General features: G+C 39.3%; 1 protein-coding gene across 1 annotated transcript in view; it reads right to left on the minus strand.

Moving 5' to 3' along the window:
• LOC104272548 (myosin-IIIa-like) overlaps positions 1 to 24,305 on the minus strand; it is a gene marked incomplete at both ends in the record, with an annotated part of 40,522 nt that overhangs the window by 3,910 nt on the left and 12,307 nt on the right. Inside the window, 12 exon segments of the mRNA XM_009867569.1 lie at positions 2,734 to 2,848; positions 2,949 to 3,047; positions 4,256 to 4,458; positions 5,228 to 5,246; positions 5,248 to 5,300; positions 5,383 to 5,487; positions 6,540 to 6,656; positions 8,579 to 8,678; positions 19,947 to 20,102; positions 20,487 to 20,552; positions 22,224 to 22,369; positions 23,666 to 23,742. Of these exon segments, the coding sequence (XP_009865871.1) occupies positions 2,734 to 2,848; positions 2,949 to 3,047; positions 4,256 to 4,458; positions 5,228 to 5,246; positions 5,248 to 5,300; positions 5,383 to 5,487; positions 6,540 to 6,656; positions 8,579 to 8,678; positions 19,947 to 20,102; positions 20,487 to 20,552; positions 22,224 to 22,369; positions 23,666 to 23,742 (1,256 nt within the window).

Genomic DNA, 24,305 nt, shown 5'->3' on the forward strand with positions numbered 1-24,305 from the left:
AGCACTTTACCCTTCAAAATGTCTGTCAGGAATTGTGTAGTAACCAAAGCAACTTAGTATGGACTTTACTTAAGCATATTTAAACTTCAAATTATTTAGTAGCTTCTGAAGAGGGATTCTGCTTTGAAAAAAGTTAATATTCGTCTGGAGAGTGAAGTGATATATACAGTAAATTATTTTAAGTACTTATATATGACAAAGTAATATTTGCAATTAATGATTGAGTTTTGACTTAGATTTGAATTGTATATTTTCATTTGAACTGTGAATGTTTATCAGAATACTTGATGATCTCTGAGTACTTTCTACTCAGAAATGCTGAGGTGCTTCTGTAAAGTAGACTAGGTTTTAAGCAAGGAATTCATGATACCAGATATTCTGAGGCATGCAGTAAGTGTATTTTATAAACAGCAGGTTACTGAGTTTTATAGTAGTTTTAAAAGAAGCAGTTTCATGAATTTGATCGGTATTTTACAGTGATGGACTCTTCATAATGGCACAGCATTTTATTCCAGAGTATTTTATTCAAGAGTTTGCTGGTACCATGTCAGGCATCATTTACTCAGATAAAATCCTTAATTGCTCCAGAATACTTGATCTTGTTTTCAACAATTTCAGAAGTTAAACTAGCAGTTAATAAATTAATTATTCCAGTGACAGCAAGACAAATGAGATAAGCTCACTCTAAAAATTATGCTCAGGATAACTGGTACACAATTTACCTATGTTTTAAGCAATCACTTTCATTTTAAACTTAGGGACACAGATGAAACACAAAGAAACGGACAGCTTATCTTTGCCATTATGCAGTACAGTATGTATAGCTGCTGACATTTCTGTGCCCTTTTCCAGTGTGTTTGAAATCTGGCTTGATCTGTCTCATAGAGCATGATTATTGTTCACCTCAGGCAGTCCTTTCCTATTAATTTTGCCATGCAGCCTGAAATAGTGTGATTTTAAGACAGTGAGTACTGACAGTAGTTACATTTCAAAGAAATAAAGCCTTATTTAGGTCTCAGTTTTAACTGGATTAGAGAAGATATTCTGCCCAAGGTTTTCTGCTAATAAAACATGGAACATGCTTATATAGAACCTTCCCTGTGCACTGGATGAATGTCAAAGCTTAAGGCTATATGACTAAAAAACGAACTTAGAAAAGGAACTCATTGTCTTCCAGTATCTTTTTCTCACTGGAAATATCAGAACCTCAGAGGAGGAAGGAGACTTCCTTCACTCTTGCAAACACAGCCTCAAACAGGCTAGTTGACCTTGGGAAGAACTAAGACAGGCTAACACGGATGGGGCTCACAGGTAACCATGGTTAGACTGCCTATGGCACTCAACCTGCTTCTGAAACTGTGAGAGTTCTACCGGTAGATAATTTTTTACAGATTCAGATCACAGTAGCTTGCCGAATTAATCAAGTGAGGATCCCCGCTAAAACTGCACAATGCGGGCAGTGACCTAGTTCTAACTGGATCTCGAATATTTAAGGAAGGTCTCTTTTGGATGATCAGGATTATTGTTCCCATCCATCTAAGGGAACAAAAGAACTGGGAACAAAAACAGACTTGCTGCTTTTCATGGTATAAATTATGACTTATTACAGTCTCTGGTGCTGTGACAACACTGTTATCAGTGCTGAACTGTGCAAACCCTTCCACGCTGCTCCTGCAAGGTGAAAGTACAGGTGTGAAAGGATGTGATAGCACAAGTGTGGTATTACTAAGTGCAGTTGTGCATAAGCACAGAGAAGAGAAAGAGACTGCAAACTCCACTGTTACTATGACTTAATACAAAATGACTTTTGAGGAACAGAACAGGTGAATAAATCTGTTCTGCTGGCTATACAAATATTTATGTTGAAGGAAGCCAGAAACATTCAATTGAAATGAGTAATCTTCTGTGAAAAGCTCCTTACAACATGCAGTTTTGTCAAAGAAATTAAAATGCACATCCATTCTGCAGCACTAGTGCTGTATTTCACAGTTACTATATGGATCATAGTCCTACTATTGTCCGAGATCACGTCAGCAGTAAACGACAGCTGTGACGCACCACTTCTTACAGAGAGAACTAGGGTGCAGGATGGGGTTTCCTTCCCTTGCATCCTGCTTTATAAATCCAGAGGCCTGTTTTTATTTTAGTAATACCAAAGACAGCCTGAGGAGAAGGGTTTAATGTCCAGCAGAGCAATGATATGAGATCATAAAGTAAGAATGCGTTCAGTTAGTGTTTAGTGATTAGATTTACTCAGAAGGGATGTAAAAACTTCATTCAACTTTCCTCCTGGAGTTGTGAAAATATATTGAGTCCATCAAAACTCAGATCAACTCAACGAATTTTTAGAGCTCAAACCATGGACTTCATCTTAAAACAGAGACGGACCTCATATTCACAGTCCTATAATTTAGGCTAAGAAACAGTTACAATATTATCTTCTATGCTTTTAACTTGCAAAACCCTTTTTTGTCCCCAATTACTCAGATGCATTCACTGATTTCGAAGTGTTGTTGACTAATGCAATTTTATTAGTTTATCAATGCCTTGAAACCTTAAAACTTTAAATGTGGGAATATAACAATAAGTTCACCATGCAATATCCTAAAACATAAACACACTACTGCTAAAGGAAGAAAATTACAAAGGAGATCATTTGAATACTTTATATAAGATTTTCCTGATTAAAGCAGGCATCAAATTCACAAAAATAAATGGGTTATCAGCACTCACCTCCAGTGTAAAACCTATAACTTTGAAGCATTGTTCAATTAACTCAAACTGAGACTTATAAAAGCTGTTATTCATGAAATCTTGCACTATTCTGAAATGATCGTTTTGCAGGTATCTGAAAGAGTTGATAGATACAGAGTCAGAATGTAAACGAGGTTGAGAATTCTACACCACATTTCTTAGAAATCAATTTATGTAAAAATAAACTGCGTTACCTGGGAGGTCTATATTCTGGCAGTTTATAGTGCGCCAGTTTTTTCTTTTCTGCCAGACCAGCATAAATATAATAAAAAATATGGAAATTTTTCTCTCCTCTGAAAAAACAGAAACAACAAACTGAGTTAGTAATTTAACTGTGTTACATTTACTGATGACATACAGGCTATTATTAAATGTTATTTTAATAAAAGACAAGGCTCATGCAAACTGACAGAGGACTCTGAAAGAAGTTCTTGAGAAGTGAACACCCTTTCGGTGTCATTGTGTGTTTGCCCTGAAGCTGCCAGGGCAGCTGCTTGGTACTACAAGCAGCTAAATCCTGCTCTGCCTTTGATGCAGTCAGTAGATGCTGGGTGAGACCTTACACACTGCTCATCACGCTGCATTAAATAGGCTGCTTAACCTCCAGTTATTTTAAAAAATCTTCTGACCACGGGAGAGCTATACGCTCTTGATTCACTGAATCCAGTACGTTTGCTGTGTCCTTTAGCACTGAATCAAGAAAGCACACAGGCATTCAGCAAAGCGCCTTATGACCTGGCATGCTTTGCCTATAAGTTGGATGCCCAAACCCGGGACAGAAGGTTTATCGTGGCTGCCCTCTCCCTGGAGGTGTTCAAGGCCAAGCTGGATGGAGCCTTGAGTAGCCTGATCCAGTTGAGAGTCATCCCTGCCCATGACAGGGAGGTTGGACTAGATGATCTCTAAGGTCCCTTCCAGCCTATGTCATTCTGTGATTCTGTGATTCTGTGAAGTGGATGCTCAGGTGGCAATTTGCAACCACCATTGAACCCTGAGGTAGATGGAGAAGTTGGTCACTATAAAATGACAAGAGGAATTGTGTTCAAACCCCTGGTTTCTGTATGAGATGTGGCGTATGTCTCAGGCGCACCACTATACGCTTGTGTGAAACAGGATCAAAGCCTGGTGCACTCCTTTCTGCGTGGTGGGTGCCTAGGTGAGAGTCCAGTGCCAACTTAGCGTGCATGTTTTACTGTGGACAGTTGGTAGCAGAAGACAAGACCAATTTAAGGAGCAGGAGCAGATCACTGACCCGTTCCCTCAGTGTTTTAATCACTAGGTTATATAGACTTGCTCTGCACGCTGCGTCCTGCTGGTTTGTGTATTCTCTTGGCAAGGTAGGGGAACTTATAGGTTCAAGATCTCCTGGCTTGACATGGGTCCAAAATATGGGTCTCCCATTTTCTAGGTAATCAGTCACTGGTTTTCTGCAAAAAAGTCATTCCTGGCTCTCCACGAGTCTGCAACCCCAAATTAGGTCAAATATATTTTTTGTACTTACACAGCCTGGTGGACAACTCTGGATTTTTCAAGGAGATACTCTGAAATTTGAGCTCCTACTACAGTGCCACCACAAGTGAATTTCATTTCCAAATATTTTCCAAATCTGCTTGAGTTATCATTGATGATAGTGCCTGCATTTCCAAATGCTTCTACGAGGTTATTCACCTGGAGGATCTTCTCCTGTAGAGTCCTGTTATTAGCCTAGATAAAAAAAAGATATTGACTAAAATTATCAGTAAACACTCAAATACATTCACTCTTAAGTGTTTCTTTCTTCTTCTAGTTGGTATAGTGAAGTGTGACATCATCAGGGCAGCCACTCCCACATGAATCATATGGAAAGAAAGGCATATATGTCTCATTAAACCAGTTAGAATATTGCAATCTGCAGAACTAACGGCTGGCTGGGAGAGATAAAACACATAATGATAACAACAACACCAGAACTAATCAATTTCTGTGGTCCAGCACTCTGAGATGGTCGGCCTGCTTTTAGGATCCTTCTCAGCATCTGCTTACTGCTGCAAACCAACAGATCAGTTTGGTCGCATCTCACCCAAGACATGCAAAAATGGCATTTCATTTAGACAGTTATGGTGATCACTTCCCAGAACGACCACGTCCCACTGCCAGCAAACTGGCTGAGGGAAGAGGTAAAAAGCTCAAACAGGATTTCATTTAGTACAGTTTGGGTGATTTGAAGACACTCAGTTAAACAAGGGACAGAGAAAGTCACAGCCCTCACTGCAGTGGGTACTTCCTTGTGCAATCCTCAAAATATTTTCAAGTAACCCTAGTTCAGGAGGGAGGAAGGGGTAGACAGATCAGTATCATGTTCCAATCTGACCTTATAGAAGTTCTTTGGAAAATGTACTATAGTCTTGCCCTTCTACCAATTCCCTGTAGGTAGGGTCAGTCAATTAGGTCCAAGCTAGCAAAGTCATACAGAGGCATCCCCTTTGAAGCATACCTTGCCCAGGACAGTCAAAAAAAAAGGCACTTTGTGTCTTGCCAGCTCCACTTTCTCCAGAAATAACAATGCACTGCAGAGAACAAGAGCATGGCTGAGCTCATTATGTATCTCCTGGCTTAGCATATGATATAATTAAGACACTCCATCTTTACCTGATCGGAGTTGTAAGTCACCATGGACTGATAACCTATGTCAGCAACAGCAAAAATATGAGGAGGGTTGGCAGTCCGCTTGGCTCCAATATACAGTTTGGAATGCTAAATATAAGAAAAATGATAACATTATCTGTGTCCCACAACATATATTTTTTTTATTAGAGTTCAGTTTTATTTTCAGATTAGTGTACAGCACGATGAGGTTACCAGCTGTGATATTTTCTGAGTGAGCTGTTACTACACTCCCTATACCATGAACCTGTATGTATCTAGTACTGTAAGAACTGTTAAAAAAGAAGCAGCACAATTTTGATGCCAGTCGTGATTACACTATGAAAACTCAAATTATTAGAAGAAAATTTAATGTTGCCAGACATCAGGCTTCAACTTATAATTTCATTTTATTGGTATTTCACATCCTCTTAGTATTTCTGCATTATACTGATGTCAAAACTTAAGATCTTTTCTGTACTTGTAGTATCTGATAATTAATAATGTCAAAGTATTGTATGACCAGACTTTCATATCTGTCCCCTTTTATATAATGGGAAGGCAAATTGACAGAAGTTAAAATTTTACATGATTGCTTTTTGAACCGTCTGATAGCTATGGCCTCCCGATCCTTCTTGGGAGGGAATGCTCCAGCTCCTATTTTCAGCCATTAACAGAAGTTCTCCATGGGAAGTGGAGGACAAGGATATCCCACAGAAGGGGTAAGATTCACCTGAATAAATGAATTTATCTGTACAGATACTACTTCTGACCTAGCTGCTATGGGTATCTAGAACAAATTTCATGAAGTTTAACATATTTTATCTCATCCTAGAATGAATCCTGAAAGTCAACAATAACGTTGAAAATTCCATTTATATTCATTGACTAAAATGGATTACTTGCTCAGATATAGCTGTTTGCACTTCAGACATAGACATGATCTACGTGAAAATATCAGAAATTCTTTTTTTTTGAGTTTCTAATTTCTGTGCTGAAATTCAGCATAATAAGGATGTGTGTCAGCATGCCCTTGAAGGGGCAACTGGTTTTCAGAGTGAACTGAAGTAAATCTCATGAATGGTCTTTATACTTAACACAGATACTTATATTTTAATGGAAATCAGTGCTAGTTTAAAAGAACCAAACCTAGATTTTCACACCTGTGAAGAATAAATGTCTATGTTCCGAAATGGATTGACCGCAATGAGAATGTCCCCAACGTATGTGTAGATCTGATCCTTGGCGTAACCCTTCTGCAACTGCTCTGTTACTGTATTCTGATGGAGAAAGAATAGGAATACTGTATTACATTGGGGAAAAAAAAGAATATTAGGAAAATATATAAAATATTTATGTAGTTACAATGAGTGAGGATAGAGAGAGAAGGTATTAATAGTCAGGAATACAACTGAGCATGTTCTTTGCTGCTGCAGAACCAATTCTCCCTGAATCAAGAAAAAAGGTCCCATTAGTGGCACACCCAACTACTCGACATATTTCCCCTCACCTTCTGCATGCAGAGCTGGTTATGTAAAGCGCCTAGTTAGGTGTCCAGTCAAAACAGGACACAGCACTGGACGAAGGAATTCAAACCAGCCTTGAGACTGTTCCGAGGTGCATGTGAAAATATTTAGGCCCTATTCCCACTGGAACAGAACAACTGGCAGCAGAGGACTTCAGAAGGAATTGCTTTCCCTTCACATCTATCTCTTCACAGTGTTGTGCACTGTGTTGTGGCTAATGATCTTAAAACCTGAATTCTCAACAGATGAAGACGTTACATTTCCTCCACAGAAAAACAGGAGAAAACCCTTGGTTTTCCATTGCCTTGATAAACTCTTCCATTTTTTGGTTTTGAACACTGCTTTTGGCCATAACTAGATTCACATTAATAGACTGTTTTAGGGAAACTTCTGTCCTTTTTGAAATTATTTCTTGCAACTACAGGAGATCTCCTGTTTTGCTCTTCTGATGGGGCTAACTAAACTGGAAGAAAAATTTGAACTGAAGAAAGTCCTGAGAAGCTGCCATTCATATGTGACAGAGGTTTTAAACTGGATTGGATTTAGTAAAATATCATAGTCAAATGTTGCCTCTAGGGAGGCTTCCTGAGGACTTTCATGAGAATGTTCCACCTCTGTGATGCAATATACTCCCAGGTTGTCTGGTTTGGGGGTTTTTTTCTATCTTTTCTTTAGCTCATATTGTTTATATGCTTCATGGCAAACAATAAAAAGCAGTCTTGCTAGCATATGGCCATTCACAATATTGAAAAAAATACTTAAATCTGAGCTTTGTGCAGTAGGTGAAGTTTAGATTAGTTCAATTGGTATCAACTAAACATTAAGCTGCTATAGCGAAGCTCTTAGATGATGGAAGATGTTCTGTGGGCTGTTAGCATTGTGTAGTTCACCAGCTCAAGAGCCACATTTAGTATTCTGGACTGATGAAGACACAATATATCAGAGAAATTTTACAGATAAGAGAATGTAAATTATAGTCTATGCACAGCTTGGTAGGGGAAGAATGACAATTTGTTTACAGCCACTAGTGGCCTCTAAGACCTGCAGATAATGTGCTGTGGCCCAATTATTCTTTCTGTTTTTTGAAGCTTAAACCATAAACACAACAGACTTCCCCACTCCTTTACACATGTTCCCTACTCCTAGTGGACCCATTTTTGAACTCTGACAAACTAGTGAGATTTTTATCAGTAATTTTGTCAAAATGTCACCAGAAGGCACTGACAGATCAGAGCCTCAGCTGACATCTCCACCATGAAGTTAAGTCAGTGAGAACTCAGCCTAGGAGAGTACGGTAAGCTAGTTTAAAACAACTTTAGATGCCCAAGCACCAGGGAAGAAGGTGTGTGTTCTTGGACCTGGACCAATTTTAGGTTAACACATCAGCGCAAACTAGATATTCAGCTGTAACAAAATCCAGCAATATAAATCCTGTTAAGCAAATGCTGCTACAATACCGCTTGGTCTAAGGCCATAACTGCAAAGGGTGTTCTAGTTTTAAGTGGGAACCATTTCTTACACAGTAAATCTCATCTAAAATATTTGGCGTAAACTGGTAATATGTCATTGCACATTTCCACAACTGAAGTGTGACAATATATTTGAACTTGAAAATCAACAGCATACTACTGTGTTTTAATATGTGATCAGGAAAACATGAAAAAAGATGTTCTTACCTCATCTAGTACCTCCAAGGTTGCTAGATCATCTACTTCTTCCTGGTTTGAAACTAGTGACTTAGTGTAGTTCCCTTTCTTTGTATGAATACGTTCAAATCTAGAAAAGACAGACATGCAATTTCCTGATGAAAGGAAACACAGAGCAGATCTTGCATCTGTAACCATCTTGAAGGCAATTCAACCAAAACATTCCATCTTTCCATTGTTCTGAATTCAAAGATAAGATTGTTTGAATAACTGGACAGGATAACAAGTTCTTAGTACAGCACACCTGTTCTTCATAATTCAAAATCTATGGTTTGATCCCACAACTGATATCATGAAGAACGTTTTCACTGTACAGATCCCTGCTTGATCACACCCCTATACCAGCTGCAATACTGGAGCTATGCAATACAGGGAAGAAAAGAACTTATTTACAAAGAATGTAAGAGTCAAACTCTGGCATGTACCTGCAAAGAGAAAAATGACCCAGATAAAAATTATGAACAGGAGGTGTATGATGAATAGGATGATGCAGACAAAGCACTAAGGATGAAAAAACTTCTAGCTTAGTAATGGCAATGCTCTAAAGCTTGGCTGAGATGACCACACTGTAGAGCAAAGTGCTACAGAATCATTGGGGTATGTGAAAGAAATCCTGACCAAGAAGAATTTTCTGACTCTACAGAAAAAAAAAATACAAAAAATAAGGAAACAAAAATTCATATATTCTTCTTATCAGGGTTAAACTTCAAGTAAGTCTGTCTTAAAGTGTAATTTATTTTCTCATTTAATTAAACTAAAGAAAACTTTATGTGGTCTTAGAGAAATTAGCAAGAAAATTCTCAAAGACCTGGATTATTCCCTATCCAAGAGTAAAGGCATCGCTAAATAAAGCAATAGCAGCAGAAAACGCAAGATTTACAATTCACATTAGTTATATTTGCTTTATGAGATGGGGGAAAATCAAGGAAAGGGAAACTGGGTAAGTAACAGCAGAGTTCACAAACTAAATCAAGCTCAGATGTGCAATACAGCACAAGCACAGAAAGACTAACAAGTAAATCTCCTGATATGACCTCACTCCCTTTGATATCATAAGTAGGAAGGCACCTCTCAAACACAGGGAACGTATACCTTGGTAAACAGACAGCAGAGAAAGTGTTGTGTGAAACACATCACTCTTTACCTTGATGCCAGACAAGACCAGGGAAATCCATTATTTAATTTTGACATCCGGATATATGGCATGAGTAAAAGCAGAGAGGTGTTTTCCACCCAGGCAAGAACTTCAATAAACAATGGACAGAAGACAGGAGAAAGGGGGTAGCTGCACCAAGATAGAAAGCTAGAATGAATTAGCAACAAACTGATGGGGCAAGTTAAGAGACTTCTGAACTCCCACAGTAAGATTTACTGCAGAGTTTAACAGGCTGTGTCCATTCCACAAACATCAGGTCCTTATGGGTGCTACTTCAGGTGACACAGGCTGTGCACAAATGTGGGATGCAGGTGCAGAAAGTCAAACAGGCACCCACTTAGCATCAGTTACTGATTGTCAGAACTGAAAAGAGGCTGGAAGAAATGTGTAAATGTTGTCCTCTGTGGTGGTTTGACCCTGACTCGCGGCCAGGTGCCCACAGAGCACCCTCCTTCTCTGCTAGATAGGGGGAGAAAATATAATGAAGGGCCCATGGTTTGAGATAAGGACAAGGAGATCACCCGCACCTGCTGTCCCAGACAAAACAGACTCGATTTTGGGGAAATTAGTTATTAAAGAACAAATCAGAGAAGAGTAGTGAGAAATTAAAAAAAAAATAAAACCACCTTCTCCCCATCACTCCCTTCTTCCTGGGCTTAACATCAATCCCATTTTATTCACCTCCTCCCAAGTGGCACAGGGAGACAAGGAATGGGGGTTGCAGTCATTTCATCCGATGTTGTCTATTGCTCCTTCCTCCGGAGGAGCACTCCTCGCTCTTCCCCTGGGCCATTGCAGGGTGCCCCTCACGGCAGACAATCTTCACACATCTTTCTCCAACATGAGTCCTCTCATGAGAGACAGTTCTTCACAAACTGCCCCAATGGGAGTCTCTCCACGGGGTGCAGTCCTTCAGGGGGAAACTGCTCCAGCACGAGTCCCCCTGGGGTGTCACAAAAGTCCTGCCAGCCAACCTGCTCTGGCGTGGGCTTCTCTCTCTCCATGGGCTTCAGGCTGTGGCAGAAACCTTCTCAAGCACAGGCTTCCCCTGGGACCACCGGCCCTTTTATGAATCAACCTGCTCTGCTCTGGCGTGAAGTCCTCCATGGGCTGCAGGTGGACATCTATACCTCCATGGGCTGCAGGGGGGACAGCCTGCCTCATTCACCAGAGGCTTCACCCCAACCTGGGGGACTCTCTGCTCTGGTGCCTGGAGAACATCCTTCCTCTTCCTTCTTCACTGACATTGGTGTCTTCACACACTTTCACTCCTCTGTCTCTCTGCTAGTTGTTGTGTGGAGGAGTCCTTTTTCCTCTGCTTCTTAAATACATTTTTACAGAGGTGTTCCTATCCTATCATTACTGATAGGCTCAGCCTTGGCCAGCGGCGGGTCCATCTTCAGAGCCAGCTGGCATTGGCTCTATTACACTTACGGAAACTTCTAGCAGCTTCTTGCAGAAGCCACCCTGACATCCCGCCCGCCGCGGAAATCTGGCCAGGCAAGCCCCAGACATCCTCTCAAACTGTGAATGCAGTCAAGATCTGAATGATGGAAGTGCAGGCACGAGTGCACTTAATCTAGCACTTCCTTCAATTTCTCTTGTCTCTATCATTCTCTAAGGGTGACAGAATGGTCTGTCCTTACCCAGGTGCCAGTAATGGAGCAGCTTCTTCCTCTCTTAGGCAGGTGCCAGCTACCACTGGAGTCTTTCTGTTGTCCACAGTGCAAAGGCAGGGGCTTTATATGCATAGCTGACTAATTCTGCAGCCTTATTACCAAGACACAAACATGTAAGACTTCATTGTAAGAGCTAGCATAGTTTTATGGTCTCTGTGTAGATATCGCAGTGCGGAGGCCAAGTGACTAGGAAGCACAATAAACAATATAGATCAATAAGATCTACACTGCCCTGATGGAAGAGAGGGACCAAGTCTTGCCAATTTTACACCCAGCTATTTTGCACACTGGAGCTGCATGGGAAAGCAACCTGCTTCCAAATGTTTTCTTTCTTTCAGTATTTAATACAGGTTAAAAAGGACTGCTGAACATACAGTTCAGCATGTAAGGATGATGGTGAGGCTGAACTACACGGAGGTGAAAAGCAATGGGAATGCTACAGAGCACAGTACCAGAGCCTTATCCCTGTCATGCAGCACAGAATATGCAGCGCATGGGCCTATTCCAACATGAGCAGTGCAGAATAGACAAAAAAAGAGACATGAGTCTGTGGAGGAAGAAAGGCAACTTTTGTTGCAATAATTCCGTAAGTGTGCTGCAATTTGGGATGTATTTAAATATGTTGAAGCGGAAAACACACAGGAACACAAGCAGACAGCATCAAGAGGGTCCGGTGGAAAGGATTCACACCTCTCCTCAGTCCAATCTCTTCTTCCCTTTCCTCTGGAATCCAACTGTACCATGAGAGCTATCCTGGTAGTACTGTTCTTGCAATAACACTGTTAGACAATTTTTGGTTGTATGCACTCCCAGCTTGTATTGAAAAGGATATGGTGATATTAAGATTTAAATTAACACTTCAACCTTGCATGGTCTGCTGCTGCTTGACTTGCATGTACCAGCTAAAGGACAAACTCCTCAATAGAAATCTGTCCCCTCTACAATCCATGTTCCCATTTACACATCTTTTTAACAGTTTCAGTCTAAAATTTAACTTTTGGGAGTTGAAACAATTTCTCTTTTGCTCCTTCATGAAGGTCATTTTGTGTTCAGAGGATGCATCTTATATCAGTATGACTTTGAGAAAGACCTACATGAGGGAAAGATGCAGGAACTGCAGAACTATGTCAAGCTCTGACGTTCTATTTTTTCCAGTGTCAAAGAAAGACCCAAAATAAGACATCAGCCAAATTATGTATTCCATTTCTGGTGGAATTGTTACACATTGAATACACTTTGCTTTTTTTTAAAATGTTACCGCATATCATTGAGAGAGTGGTATTTCCCAAGAATTGTTTCAATTACCATTTTTCATTTAATGTAGGAAGTTAGCAGCCACCTTACAGGAAGGGAAGGGAATACTCTAGTCATGGAGACTTTTCTTTCTTCTTTTTCTTCTTTTTTTTTTTTTTTCCCAAGAAAATTATCTCTATTTATGCCAGGGAAGTTTGATTACATAAAATTGATTCTCCTGTAATCCTCTTCAGCTGACATTATGAGAACACTAGTGCTTGTTAAACCAGATTATATTCTCCATTCTCCAGAGTACAGCAGAACACTAGATTTGCAGAACACAATGTTTTTCTGCTTTGCTGTCAAAGGGCACAGACCCCTCAAGGGCAGTTATACTGCTTCACTTGCTAAAACTCCAACCACTTAAAAAAATACCACATCAGTGCTGTTGACATCAATGCTGAAATTTCATTATCGTCATGCACATAGACATTGTGAACTGAAATAACTATGTTTCTCTGTTCTGTTCAGAAATTATTTGTTGGAGGCATTAGATCTTACAGCCATGCCTGACAAGCAATTCAAGCAGCTAAAGGGCAGAAACATCAGCGCAGTATGGACAAGAAAATGAGTCAAGGCAGTATTGTTTCTGTGCTTTCTCCTTCATACACCCCCGCTTATCTTCCAAGATTCAGTTAAATCAAACTGAGGCAAATGTAGCTTTTTCTTCTTCAAATTGTCAGAATGTATTTAAAAGATTTCTGATAGTTCTAAAAATACCATGAAAAGGGAAGTGTGACTCATGATGCCCTGTTGAACTCTCTGCCTAAACTGGTTGGAGAATCATCTACAGAGTGAAAAGTGACAGGAAAAGGGTTGGCCTTAGTCCGGGTGTAAAAAAGAAACTAAAAATAATCAAGTTTTCTGTAAGGTGAAGGTGGCAACAGCTGTACACCTCCAAGCAGTTACAAATAGCATTAGAAGTGACAAATGAAAAAGAAGCAACACAGAGAAAGCTGTACAGGTTCTGTCATTGCTGGTGATTTTATTTCTCTGGAGGCTGCACAGAGCAGTATTAATTCACACTGAAAATCAAAATTTTGTCTTCACCAGATATATCTCTTGAAATGTGCTTATACAAAACTACAGCCTTAAATCAATACAAAACCTATACCTGAATTTAGAAAAATGTATCGATAAGACTCCAGCTGCCTCTGCACAATGCTTTGCAGAGAAACCTGTGTTCCCTGCATCAGCTGCAGTCTCAGGGAGCTCCTGCTTAACCTTGTGTAATGTTGCTGAGAGCACAGTGCTGCCCAGCAGAGCTATGGAAATTTGATTCAGAGGTGGCCCATGTCCAGTCAGTTGGGTCATGTCCTGCTCTGCACAACCTGTTTGCCAAAGTCTGTGCTGGTTTACCATGCCCTGCAAAAAAGCAGATTATTGGTCTTTCATAATAGCCTCAAGAAATTGCTGTGTCCCTGATAAATTTCAGGGGGAAATATGTGTTCTTATCTGAGAAAATAAGAGATCTCTAAAAGGATTCTTTACAATTAATTCTTTATTGTCCTTATGAGTCAGGCCCATGCTCTGTGGTTAGAACCATACTGAGAAGAAAAAGGAGAAGCTCCCAAAGTAAGTGATGCTTGGTGAGGTATCCCACCTTCAGGAGAAACAAGTTGCTGAGCAAGTGGACTCACACAATAGTAAAGCAGCAGATGAAGAGCATTGCTTCCAGGGAGTCCTGAATGTAGCAGGAACTTCTTTCTCCTGTTTTGCTTAGAAGGTAAATGATTCTTCGATCAGGCATCACTGCTGTCCCTTGTACTGTATGGAAGCATATTCACACTCTGCTTTAGAGATGTGCATTAGCTAGAAGCATATGGGACTGCAGATCACCTGTGTTGCCAGAAACTTTTTTGCTTCTCAGCCCAAGAGCACTTTGCAGCATAGCCATCCTACATGAGAGTGTCCTCAGTGCAGGAATGAAAACTTGTTGGTACAAAAAAGCCCACACCGAGTTACAAGAGAAGAAGTGGCTTGAAGTGCTCTAGGATTAGTCTGGGACTTCAAAGCCTGTTTTAAGTCCCTACTCTGATACAGATTTCATCTGGAGGCCTTGACCAAGTCAGCACTGAACTCTGTATAAGCTACCTTACTCTGCTCCTCATACTGACGTTGTCAAGCTAGTGGAGTGATCTCCTACGCTCTTCTACGGCATGCTCTGCAAAGCCGAGCTTGAAGGATTACCTTCAGCTGCTTTCCACTGGCAGGATGAGTTAGAGAGAACACCCAGAAAATACGTGACGCATGACTGTGCAATTAGGGAAAATCATGGAAGGTTACTATATGATAAGTCCCTGCTTTTAATAGTGGGGAATAAATTGATAACCACCTTTATGCATGTTGTGCATGAACTTCTACGAGTTTACCTCCTTGAACTTTCCAGACAGTTAAATAGAGCAACTGTTTACGACCCTGTCACTGGATTTCAGTGCTATCCGTAAATGACCAACATGAAAGGACAAAATCTTAGGAGAGTAATTCAGTTCACCCGAAAGTGAATCACTCTGCAGCAAAATGGGTCTCTCTCCCATATTTATTTAGAGGGCATATAAAGATGAGGCTCTTAGTTTGGGGACCAGAGCCATTTACTGAAATCTAGGTGCAGCAAATATCCCTCGCATATGCAGTTTGTTCTGGAATGAGTCATAATTCCCAGGAAAAACACATTGTACTAATCATTCCACATTTCTGCAGAGATTATTGTAAAAGCAGTCAAGAATAAGACTGCCAAACAACTCAAGATAAAAGTCCTACAAGCCTGACTGTTGGGGTAGATGCGACAGTTCTGAAGGCCATTTCAAAGACAGCTATTTCTGTTGCAAAGTAAAACTCTTTACCATGCAGTTTTTTCCCCTCATTTGGCCTAGCAAGAAGTGTATTTTTAGAACAGTTTGGAGGTATATGCTGCAGCATTCATTTCTAACAATTATTTTCATCACTAATTATAAATTTTAACAGCTATAATGTGATGTATGAGAGTGTAAGTATTTGAAAGATTCACTAAAAATAAGGGAAAACTTAACCAGTGTCCAAAGGTGAATGATCAAGCTCAAATGCGGTTATTGCTTCTTTGTTATAGAATATGTTTTATTTTCATTAAAGATTGTGCAATAAGTTCCATTAGCATGCTTTCTGTGTCACTAACAAGAGAGAAAAGAATTGGAATATAGTATTTAAAGAACTAGGTGGTCCTGAGGACTGGAGTAACAGATACGGGATGAAGCTTATTTGTATAAAACCTCAAGATCATACTACTAGGATGTAACATATTTTTTTTCTATTAGTTGAAAGTTTGTCAGTTTGAAAAGACTGAGGGAAAACAAATACCAAGATGATTGTGTGTCATGAATCTCTGTGAAAAGAGGCAAATACCACCTTATGAAGTTGCACAATGAAATAGGTTTTTCTTGCTATAGGCACAACAAAGGCAACTCTCACAGAAGCCCAAGGGCCTCGTCCTGAAAGTGACTCTCCTCACCAGGAATCCACAGTTCAGTGAGAACCCAAACGCTACACAAATACCCTCAAACTAATTGCACTTAGTATGCAACATTACCTGCTTCACCTCCTCCTGTACATAAATTTGTCTCCTGTAGCTTACTTCATCATTTCAAAGAGCAGATTTTAGAGATGTTTCAGTCAAGATGCAATAGGAAAATGTTAATGCATCAAGGGATACTTTCTCATGCTCTTCCCATTGTAATTTCAGCCTGAGATCTGAGCTAGGAAGGGTTAAGTTGCAAAGCGATGACTTTAGGAAAAAATGCATTGCATTTTCTCCAAGTAAAAAAAGTGGAATTTGTTAATGAAGCTCATTGACAGTATTCATGCTTTTCTGAGCCTTGAGTAGCACAAGATATGTTAATGCTATAAGACTGTTCAGATGCTTCTGAAAAACCAGTACAACCTTCCATCACCTTCATTAAGTCTGGAGGCGGTCTATGGCATATTGCCATTTAAAATTTTATCAGCGTAAGTTGAGATTTCTCTGGTTTCTCAGGAGTTTGGTGGGCTCTGTTCCTCTTGTTAGGTGTTTAGAAAGGACACAGTATGATGCAGAACCTAAAATAAGGTTCCTCTTCACTAGAACAAAAATAATGGGAAGGTACAGAGGGCCCAGGGCAATGTTCTAGTGACTCTGACTCCTCAAGGTTAGAAAAAGCTCCAGGAACAGTGGTGCTAATGGCAGTGACTGTAGGGTGGCTACACTCTGGTCTAGAGACCACACACCCTTCCTGAGCACACACAGTACACAGAGAGTAGATCTGAGAATCCGGCTTTCTGCAAATACCTCTGAGAATGTGACATCACCTAACATGATCTCTTCTTATTGAACTGTATCAACTGCACATTCAGGAAATGACACAAGCACATCAGCAGACTACGGCTGTGGAAGGCAGTTTGAAGCGAACTACACCTCAGGATGCTGGGCACAGAGGGTGACTTGATTTTCAGTGAAAACAGGATTAATGCACACAGGAAGACCTAGTGGCTGGACCTCAGCTATTAACTTTCAGGTATTTTTCATTTTTCTTAGGAAATACAAAACTTCTATTAATGAATTTGAAGAGGAGAGAAAACACATACTGAGAAAGTAACCATATTCCTTACTTTCAGCTTTAGGTTAACATTACCAAATTTCTTGAGTTTATATGCCATGCTCATTTATACAAAACAACGCAGCTAGAAGGATTTATTCCCTTGGTGGAAGGAAGAGTTCTTTAATCCCTTAAACTACCTGTCTCCTAGTGCTAAGAAGCAGGAGAGCTATGTCTTCAAATTATGGACTGAGAGAATGTGAGCTGGCCATCAGGAGGGAGCTTTACAAGCAAAGTTGCCAGCAATTGGTGAAAGTTCAGGAATTCTGTAGTAGGGTCCTATAATGCCAAGGTAAAAGCAGTGCCAGAACAAGATAATGAAGAAAAGAAAGCAAGAAGATTTTAAGATGAGACTCTTTCAGGTGACTTGTCACTGCAGAACCTATGTCTTGACGCTGAATCAGATTTACATGCTGATTCTACACAGACGCTGCTTTTGACACCATTTGCTCTGTGCAGACTGAAGATCAGAAGATACATACGATTAATACTAAAGACTTCCAAAAAAGTACAACTACTGAATTCTAAGATCTTTGTATAATCTTTATATCATTCAAAAGGAGAGGAAAACAAATGTTCTTCTACAGTAACATCCTTCGCAGGCCCGGAACTGTAATTTCTTCTAAAGTGAAATGATGTACATATATTACTACTGTTTCAGCTACTGGAAAATGATGTCTGCTTTTTTTGCTTGTACAGAAATTGCAATAGATATTATCAAATCATAGAATCACTGAAGTATGGACTAAGCTATTAGCTTAACCATGCCATTTAAATTACACGGTTCAATAAGTTTTGCACAGGTTCAGATAATAAATTACTACTATTTTCAAAAAAAATTGCACTTTCCTTTAGGAAAATTTATATACAAATTCCACTTGATCAGCTGTAAAAGCATAGGTAACTTCAGCATATGGTAACGCTCCCTTAAACTCTTGTTAATGTGAAGAGTGTTTGGTTAATAAAACACAGTCTAAAGAGGATTAAGAAAGTACCAATAGATTGTCCTGTTCCTGTGCCATTGGAGTGCTCTACGCACATGCAAATTGCGCCAGTCGCTTAGTTTTTGTATTGTACTTTCCGCTGTGCCTTTTGCAACCGGACATGCCTATCCGGCATCGGCATTTTTAGCCATCAGTGCACTTGTAGCAAGTGTGAGTAGAGCCCTTCCCATATCTTCGCTGGCGAAGCCCAGCCATGGTGATGTATTGTACAGCAAAAGAAAGTTCATGTAATTTGCTTTATGCAGCGTCTACATAAAAAAAATGAAAGGATTTGGAAAAAAAGGACTTGACAGAAAACAATCATGTGACTTGTGTAAAATGGGTAAAAAAGCTTGCAATACTTAATTGACTTAGAAGTTTGATTTTCAAAAATCATTTAGGCTTTGAAAGGACCAGTATCACAACTGTTATCAGGACTTCAATTCATATAATTTAGTGGTTTGGATTTATTTTACCACATATAATTTTCCCATGTTTTATAAATAAATACTTTTTAAAGTCTGGAGTATGTTGCTGTTTTAGTGCTCAGCACTGACATTCAATAAGCTTATTTAAGTTTCAGAATCTTTTTGGATTAAGTAAGTGTCAAGTCTGCACTATACAGATCATACAAATCCAGTCTGAGGCTTAAATTTAAGCCAACTGCATAGTTTTTTACTGAAATGCCAGAAAAGAGAGACTATTACTCATCCCACATCCACTTAAAGTCCAAGAAAACTTGAAAATCATAAATTATTTAGAGATACATATTTTATCTTCAAAGCAAAGAGTGAACAGAAAATTCTCCAAAATTAAAACTGAAGACTGCTGTATATATCGTTACTAAAGATATGCGTGAAAGGAAATGTGTCAGATTTAAGAGGTTTTCTCCCATAAAGATGATAAAGGCAAAATGTCTTTTAAATTTTATGTTCCATTAAAAAAAAAGAAAAGTTTTCATCCTTTAACTTGAAGCACAGGAGCAGTCACAGCAGAAGTATATCAATACTAATCTACCACATTTCACATTTGACATTACTGGAGTGTACTGAGTAGGTTTTTTTAAATTGTAAAATTGAGCCAGGCCATTATTGGTTGTTTTAAATAAAAAGCATTTTGTGCTAACTCATTTATTCAGAATTGATATTACTAAATACTAGTGGAAGAAAGTAAGTATCTATTCAATAAGACGTATGATCTGAAGTTTGTAAAACAAGGCCTGGTACCACTATGACTTCTTTCAGCGGGTAGCGCTCAATTCTTGCAGGAACCTGACTAACTACTTTGAGCATACTTGTTTAAACTAAACATTAGCTGACCACGCAAATGTAAAAAAATATAAATTAATTCCACCTAACCTTAGCTTTCTGAAAGCTGGGATCCTAATTTCCATCATGAGTTAGAGGAGAAAGGGGAGGCACTTCTAATGTTTGTTTCATTCCATGTGTGAGCCATGATGCCTTGCTCTTTCCATTGGCTCTATCGGGGACATGAAGATTAAGCTCTCTATTTTTGGGGCAGCTAAAAGGTACAAGAGGTGCATCTTTCTCTGAGTGTTGGTCACTCTGAAACAGTGAAAGCATCAAAACTGTGCCAACTGGTCTACTTTTTAGATACTTTTACCTTGCCTTTTCAGTGACTCCCATTTGTTGATGAACATCAATAAATTCCATGAGTTGCCTTTGTAGCACGTTTTCTTTTCCTTCAACTTGCTTAATAAAATCATGCTGCAAAAGGGTAGATACTGTTGGACGCTTCTCATAATCTTTAGTCAAGCACCTGTGCTGGCAGAAAAAGCGTATGATCAATGAGGAATTTTAAGTTTTGAAATGCTTGTCTGTAGTTCATTCATGCCTCCATAACAAACACATCCATCTTAGTCACAACAGCTCTACTGAAAATTGATGAGTCCAAGAAGTTAAATTACTGCATTTTAAAACTAAATATTCCTTAAATGAAAAAAGACAGAAATAAGTGTGTTAAAATGTTGTTATTTCATGTTTTAAATCTGGAGCCTCACTTGGAAGTCAAACCGCATTTACAAACTACGTTTTTAAGGTAAAGTATTAATAGCCACAGATTTCCACAGAGAATACAAAGATATTTTGCACATGATATTTACACGTCTCATATTCAGCTACAGTAGTCTCAGTTGTTACTCACTTGTTAATGAAGTCATTGAATTCCGGTGACCACAGTTCAGGCTGCTGCAGTGTTGGAGGAGGATTCCTGCAAAGGTCAGTGTGATGATAAGTTAATAAGCCACTCACTTGACAAAAATAATGTGTGAAGGCAAGCTGAGTAATGAGTTTTAGAAAGCCGCTGAGAAACGATATTGATTTCTACTGGTAAAGCAGCATGGGTAGATGATACAATGTCCCACTGGTTTTCCTACTTTACATAACTAACAAGGAGAAATAGCACGGAGATGATCTCTCAAGCGTAGCTAAGAATCACTATAATTTTTTTCCAATCAAATCAATAAATGGAAATGTAACTAACAACCCATTAATCAGTATTCACTTGTAATGGCAAATTTCTCTTTCCAGGCCTGAAACAAGATACTTTCTTAAGAGAATTTTTTAAAAGAAATTCTAATTTAAGTTTTCCCAGAAGGACAAAATTAATCAACTTGCTGAATAAAGTGTCAGAAGGAACTAGCTCTTTATTAACTCTATCTCATTCATCAGAAGATAATCAGAAGTCAAGGGAAGGACTAAATACAGATCTATTGTAAATAAATACTACTACTTTCTGTTCTGTTGTTAGAACTATTTATTCTAGGTGTTAATTTGGTTCAAATCATTTTAACAGTCTTCTTTCATTCCAGAGAGGTCCCATTTTCACTGAGCATAACCATGAAGACAAAACGAATGACCTACAGACAAGGTGACTTGTCTATTTTTAATCGTCATAACTGCTTTTCTTTAAGTGATACTTAATGTTTACTCTATCACTTTCATGTTTTACTAAATACAATAAAAGGCTACCGATCTTGTATTTGCTCCAGGGTAGAAAGGTTCCCAGTATTTGTAGGGGTGTACGCCAGATGTTTTTTTGAAGTGGAAATGACTGACCACAGCAGTTTGTAACTGCCTTTCACATAGCAAGTAAAGGTAAGAAGAGCATTTGTGCTCTGTTTCACTGTCAACTCAGCCAAGATTTCTAAAACCTGAAGGTAATTTAAACTAATTTGGGTGACTTGGCTGAAAAGGACTTGAAGCACTCATGTATACTATATGGCCTCAACTGTGGTATTGCTTCAGCTGTTAGAATGAAATCCACAAACTGCTGTACGATCATCTCCCACAGACTTTGAGACTGATGGTCTCTCAAATGCTGTAAAGTGGCACTTTGGGTACTTTTATCTCCAGCTTCAAAGAAAACACAAAAAAAGTTGCTATTTGCACTGCCCAAGGACAGCAACACTGGAACTGCCAGCAGCAGCATGAGCTAATGAAAAGTGGCAGCCTTAATGTATGTGAGTGGCGGAAGACGACTTCAAGGGACATGAGATAACTCTTGTGGACAGGTATGGGGACCGTTCACCACTGCGGCATACTTAGACTCCATGTCTCTACCCTAAGTCATTCTTTTGTAACAGAATATACAGGACTCAGCTAAGTCCTGTGCTCATGTACACTGGGCAGCAATCCACTCAGGAGAAGGTCTTATGGCTTTTACTCAAAGGTAGCCACAGTCAGTTCTGAACTTCTCATCGACTGCAAGTGTTTGAAGTAGAGCTTGCAGAAATACAGACAAACATTTCTAGACTCCTCCTAGTGTAAGTACTATGAAAAACCTCTACAAACTCACACAGTCGACTACGTTTGAAGAAAGTAACAGATAAGGAAAAAGTTCAGTCTAGCCCAGGAAGAAATAAATACATCAAGATATTACCTTGGTATTTTGAAGAGTGCCCTCATAGGGTGCAAATCAGCAAGGGGTGGATCTCCATCTCCCAACTCTATTGCAGTAATACCCAGTGACCATGCATCACATCTGGCATCATAGGAGCTATCTAGCTGCTGCTCACAGGCAATCACCTGTTGGAGTAAAAGACCAGGATGGTCACTGGATTGTCAAATGTCCAAATTTAAGAGCACATCCACAGGTGAGGGAAAGTCTTACATGATGGAAATACTCGGTGAAATAAATACGACTTTCACACATTTAGCAAGTTGAAACATCCCATCGCAAAAAAAAAAAGTAATGCTTAAACTAGAGAAAGCAGCATCCATGAACACCAGGTTCTCTGATCAGATGTTTCCTTATCCGACAAAAGGGCACAAACCCTTGGCTTTTTCAGATGAAGGTGGTAAACTGCATCCCATGGCTGAGGGAAGTAGGAAGAAACTCAGCAACCCTAACTCTTTTTTCTACGGATTATTCCTGCAAAATAACTAATGGAGCTATGTTGTTCTGTCTATGAAGTGAAACAAGCAGGAAAGAATAAGATGAATTCACTATCTCTTACTGGGTCCTTATTCAGCCAAATCAGCCAATTTCAAGACCAAGCTGGTTTCTCAACAATATGTTTGCCACTGGATTACAGCAAATGTATTTAATTTCACGTACATTTCAGCTCATCCACAATGCTGGATGAATCTAGAATTTTTCATCCCTTTAGCTACAGGTCCAAACCATCAGTTATGCCATTAGCTACATGGCTAGATTAATGTATATAAACAGTACGTTGATAAAATACGTGTAAAAACAGAGTATTTTCATGTGCCACAAACAGAGGTATATGCATGTGACTTTTATGTGTGTGCACAAATAGTGTAAGTATGTAGGCTTATTTATAATGAAATATTTTTCCTGTCTCAACTTAAATGGTATCTTTATATGCTTTAATTTCAGGCCAGAAAAATCTCCAAAGACAGTACATATTATTCATTCATAATAACCTCTTCTATTCCTTGCTGTCAGCTGCAGTATTGAAAAACTTTACAAGTCCAGAAAATAAAAAATATAAGCTCTAATGTATCACAGTACCACTCTGGGCACCTTCCATCCAAAGGGAAATGAGATACCTATAGTTTCAGAGTTTGGAAGGCTGAAAAGGATCAGTGGTAGCACTCCCTCCTCTTTAAAATCTTGGTAAGCAATTCAATGTCTTGCTCTCTGGCTCTAACCTTGCCTTTCAAAAATAAAACCCATTTAAATTTAATCTTTACAAATAAGTAAGAAAAAGAGGTTTAAAAAACTTTTTTAAAGGTCATTGCTATTTCATTTGGTGAAAGGACCAGTGGTCAGGAAGAAAGACAAAGAAAGAGCAGAAATGGAAAATGTGGCAGCTCAAACACAAGTGACAAAATGTTTTGAAAGATTAATCTAACCTCTGGAGCCATCCAGAACGGGGTGCCCACGGAGGTGTTCCGACGGAGACGAGTGCTGGTCAGCTGAGCAGACACACCTGGAAGAACGAAGGGAAGCTATAACCAGAGCAATCGCTATTTCCATCCAAGACAGTCCTTCCAAATGGCGATATCCTCGTCCTGTCATTCTACGACCTCCTCCATAGGTTAATCTCAGACCCATCCTTCCAGTCCTCTGGAAAGAGAGGCCCAGTCCTCAAAGGTACTCAGCACTTCAGCTGAGGTTCTCCTCACCCTTTGCTTCCAGTAAAAAGGTTTTAGTCCCAAATGAGCGTTTCATTAGTAATCTGACTCCATATATTCTGACTACCTAATTACAGTTTTCCCATGTCTTGTTTTAGGAGAGCTGTAAAACACTTCAGGGAAGAAAAAGAAAAAAAAAGTACTGTACCTTCCACTGATTGTTTTTCTTTAAATGCTCAGTACTGACACTACACCTTTGTTTCGTTATTTATATATTTCGGCTTGAACACTATAAAAGATACTTATCCTCATCTCTTAGCTGCTCTGCCATAAAAAAGGAAATAATAAAATAGTGAAACCTCAAAAATTCTTACAAAAACAGAAGTCTCTCCATGCTCAAAGCACATTCTCAGAGCAC

The sequence above is a fragment of the Apaloderma vittatum genome, unplaced genomic scaffold (genome assembly GCF_000703405.1).
Source record: "Apaloderma vittatum isolate BGI_N311 unplaced genomic scaffold, ASM70340v1 scaffold17424, whole genome shotgun sequence".
Classification (NCBI taxonomy): domain Eukaryota; kingdom Metazoa; phylum Chordata; class Aves; order Trogoniformes; family Trogonidae; genus Apaloderma; species Apaloderma vittatum.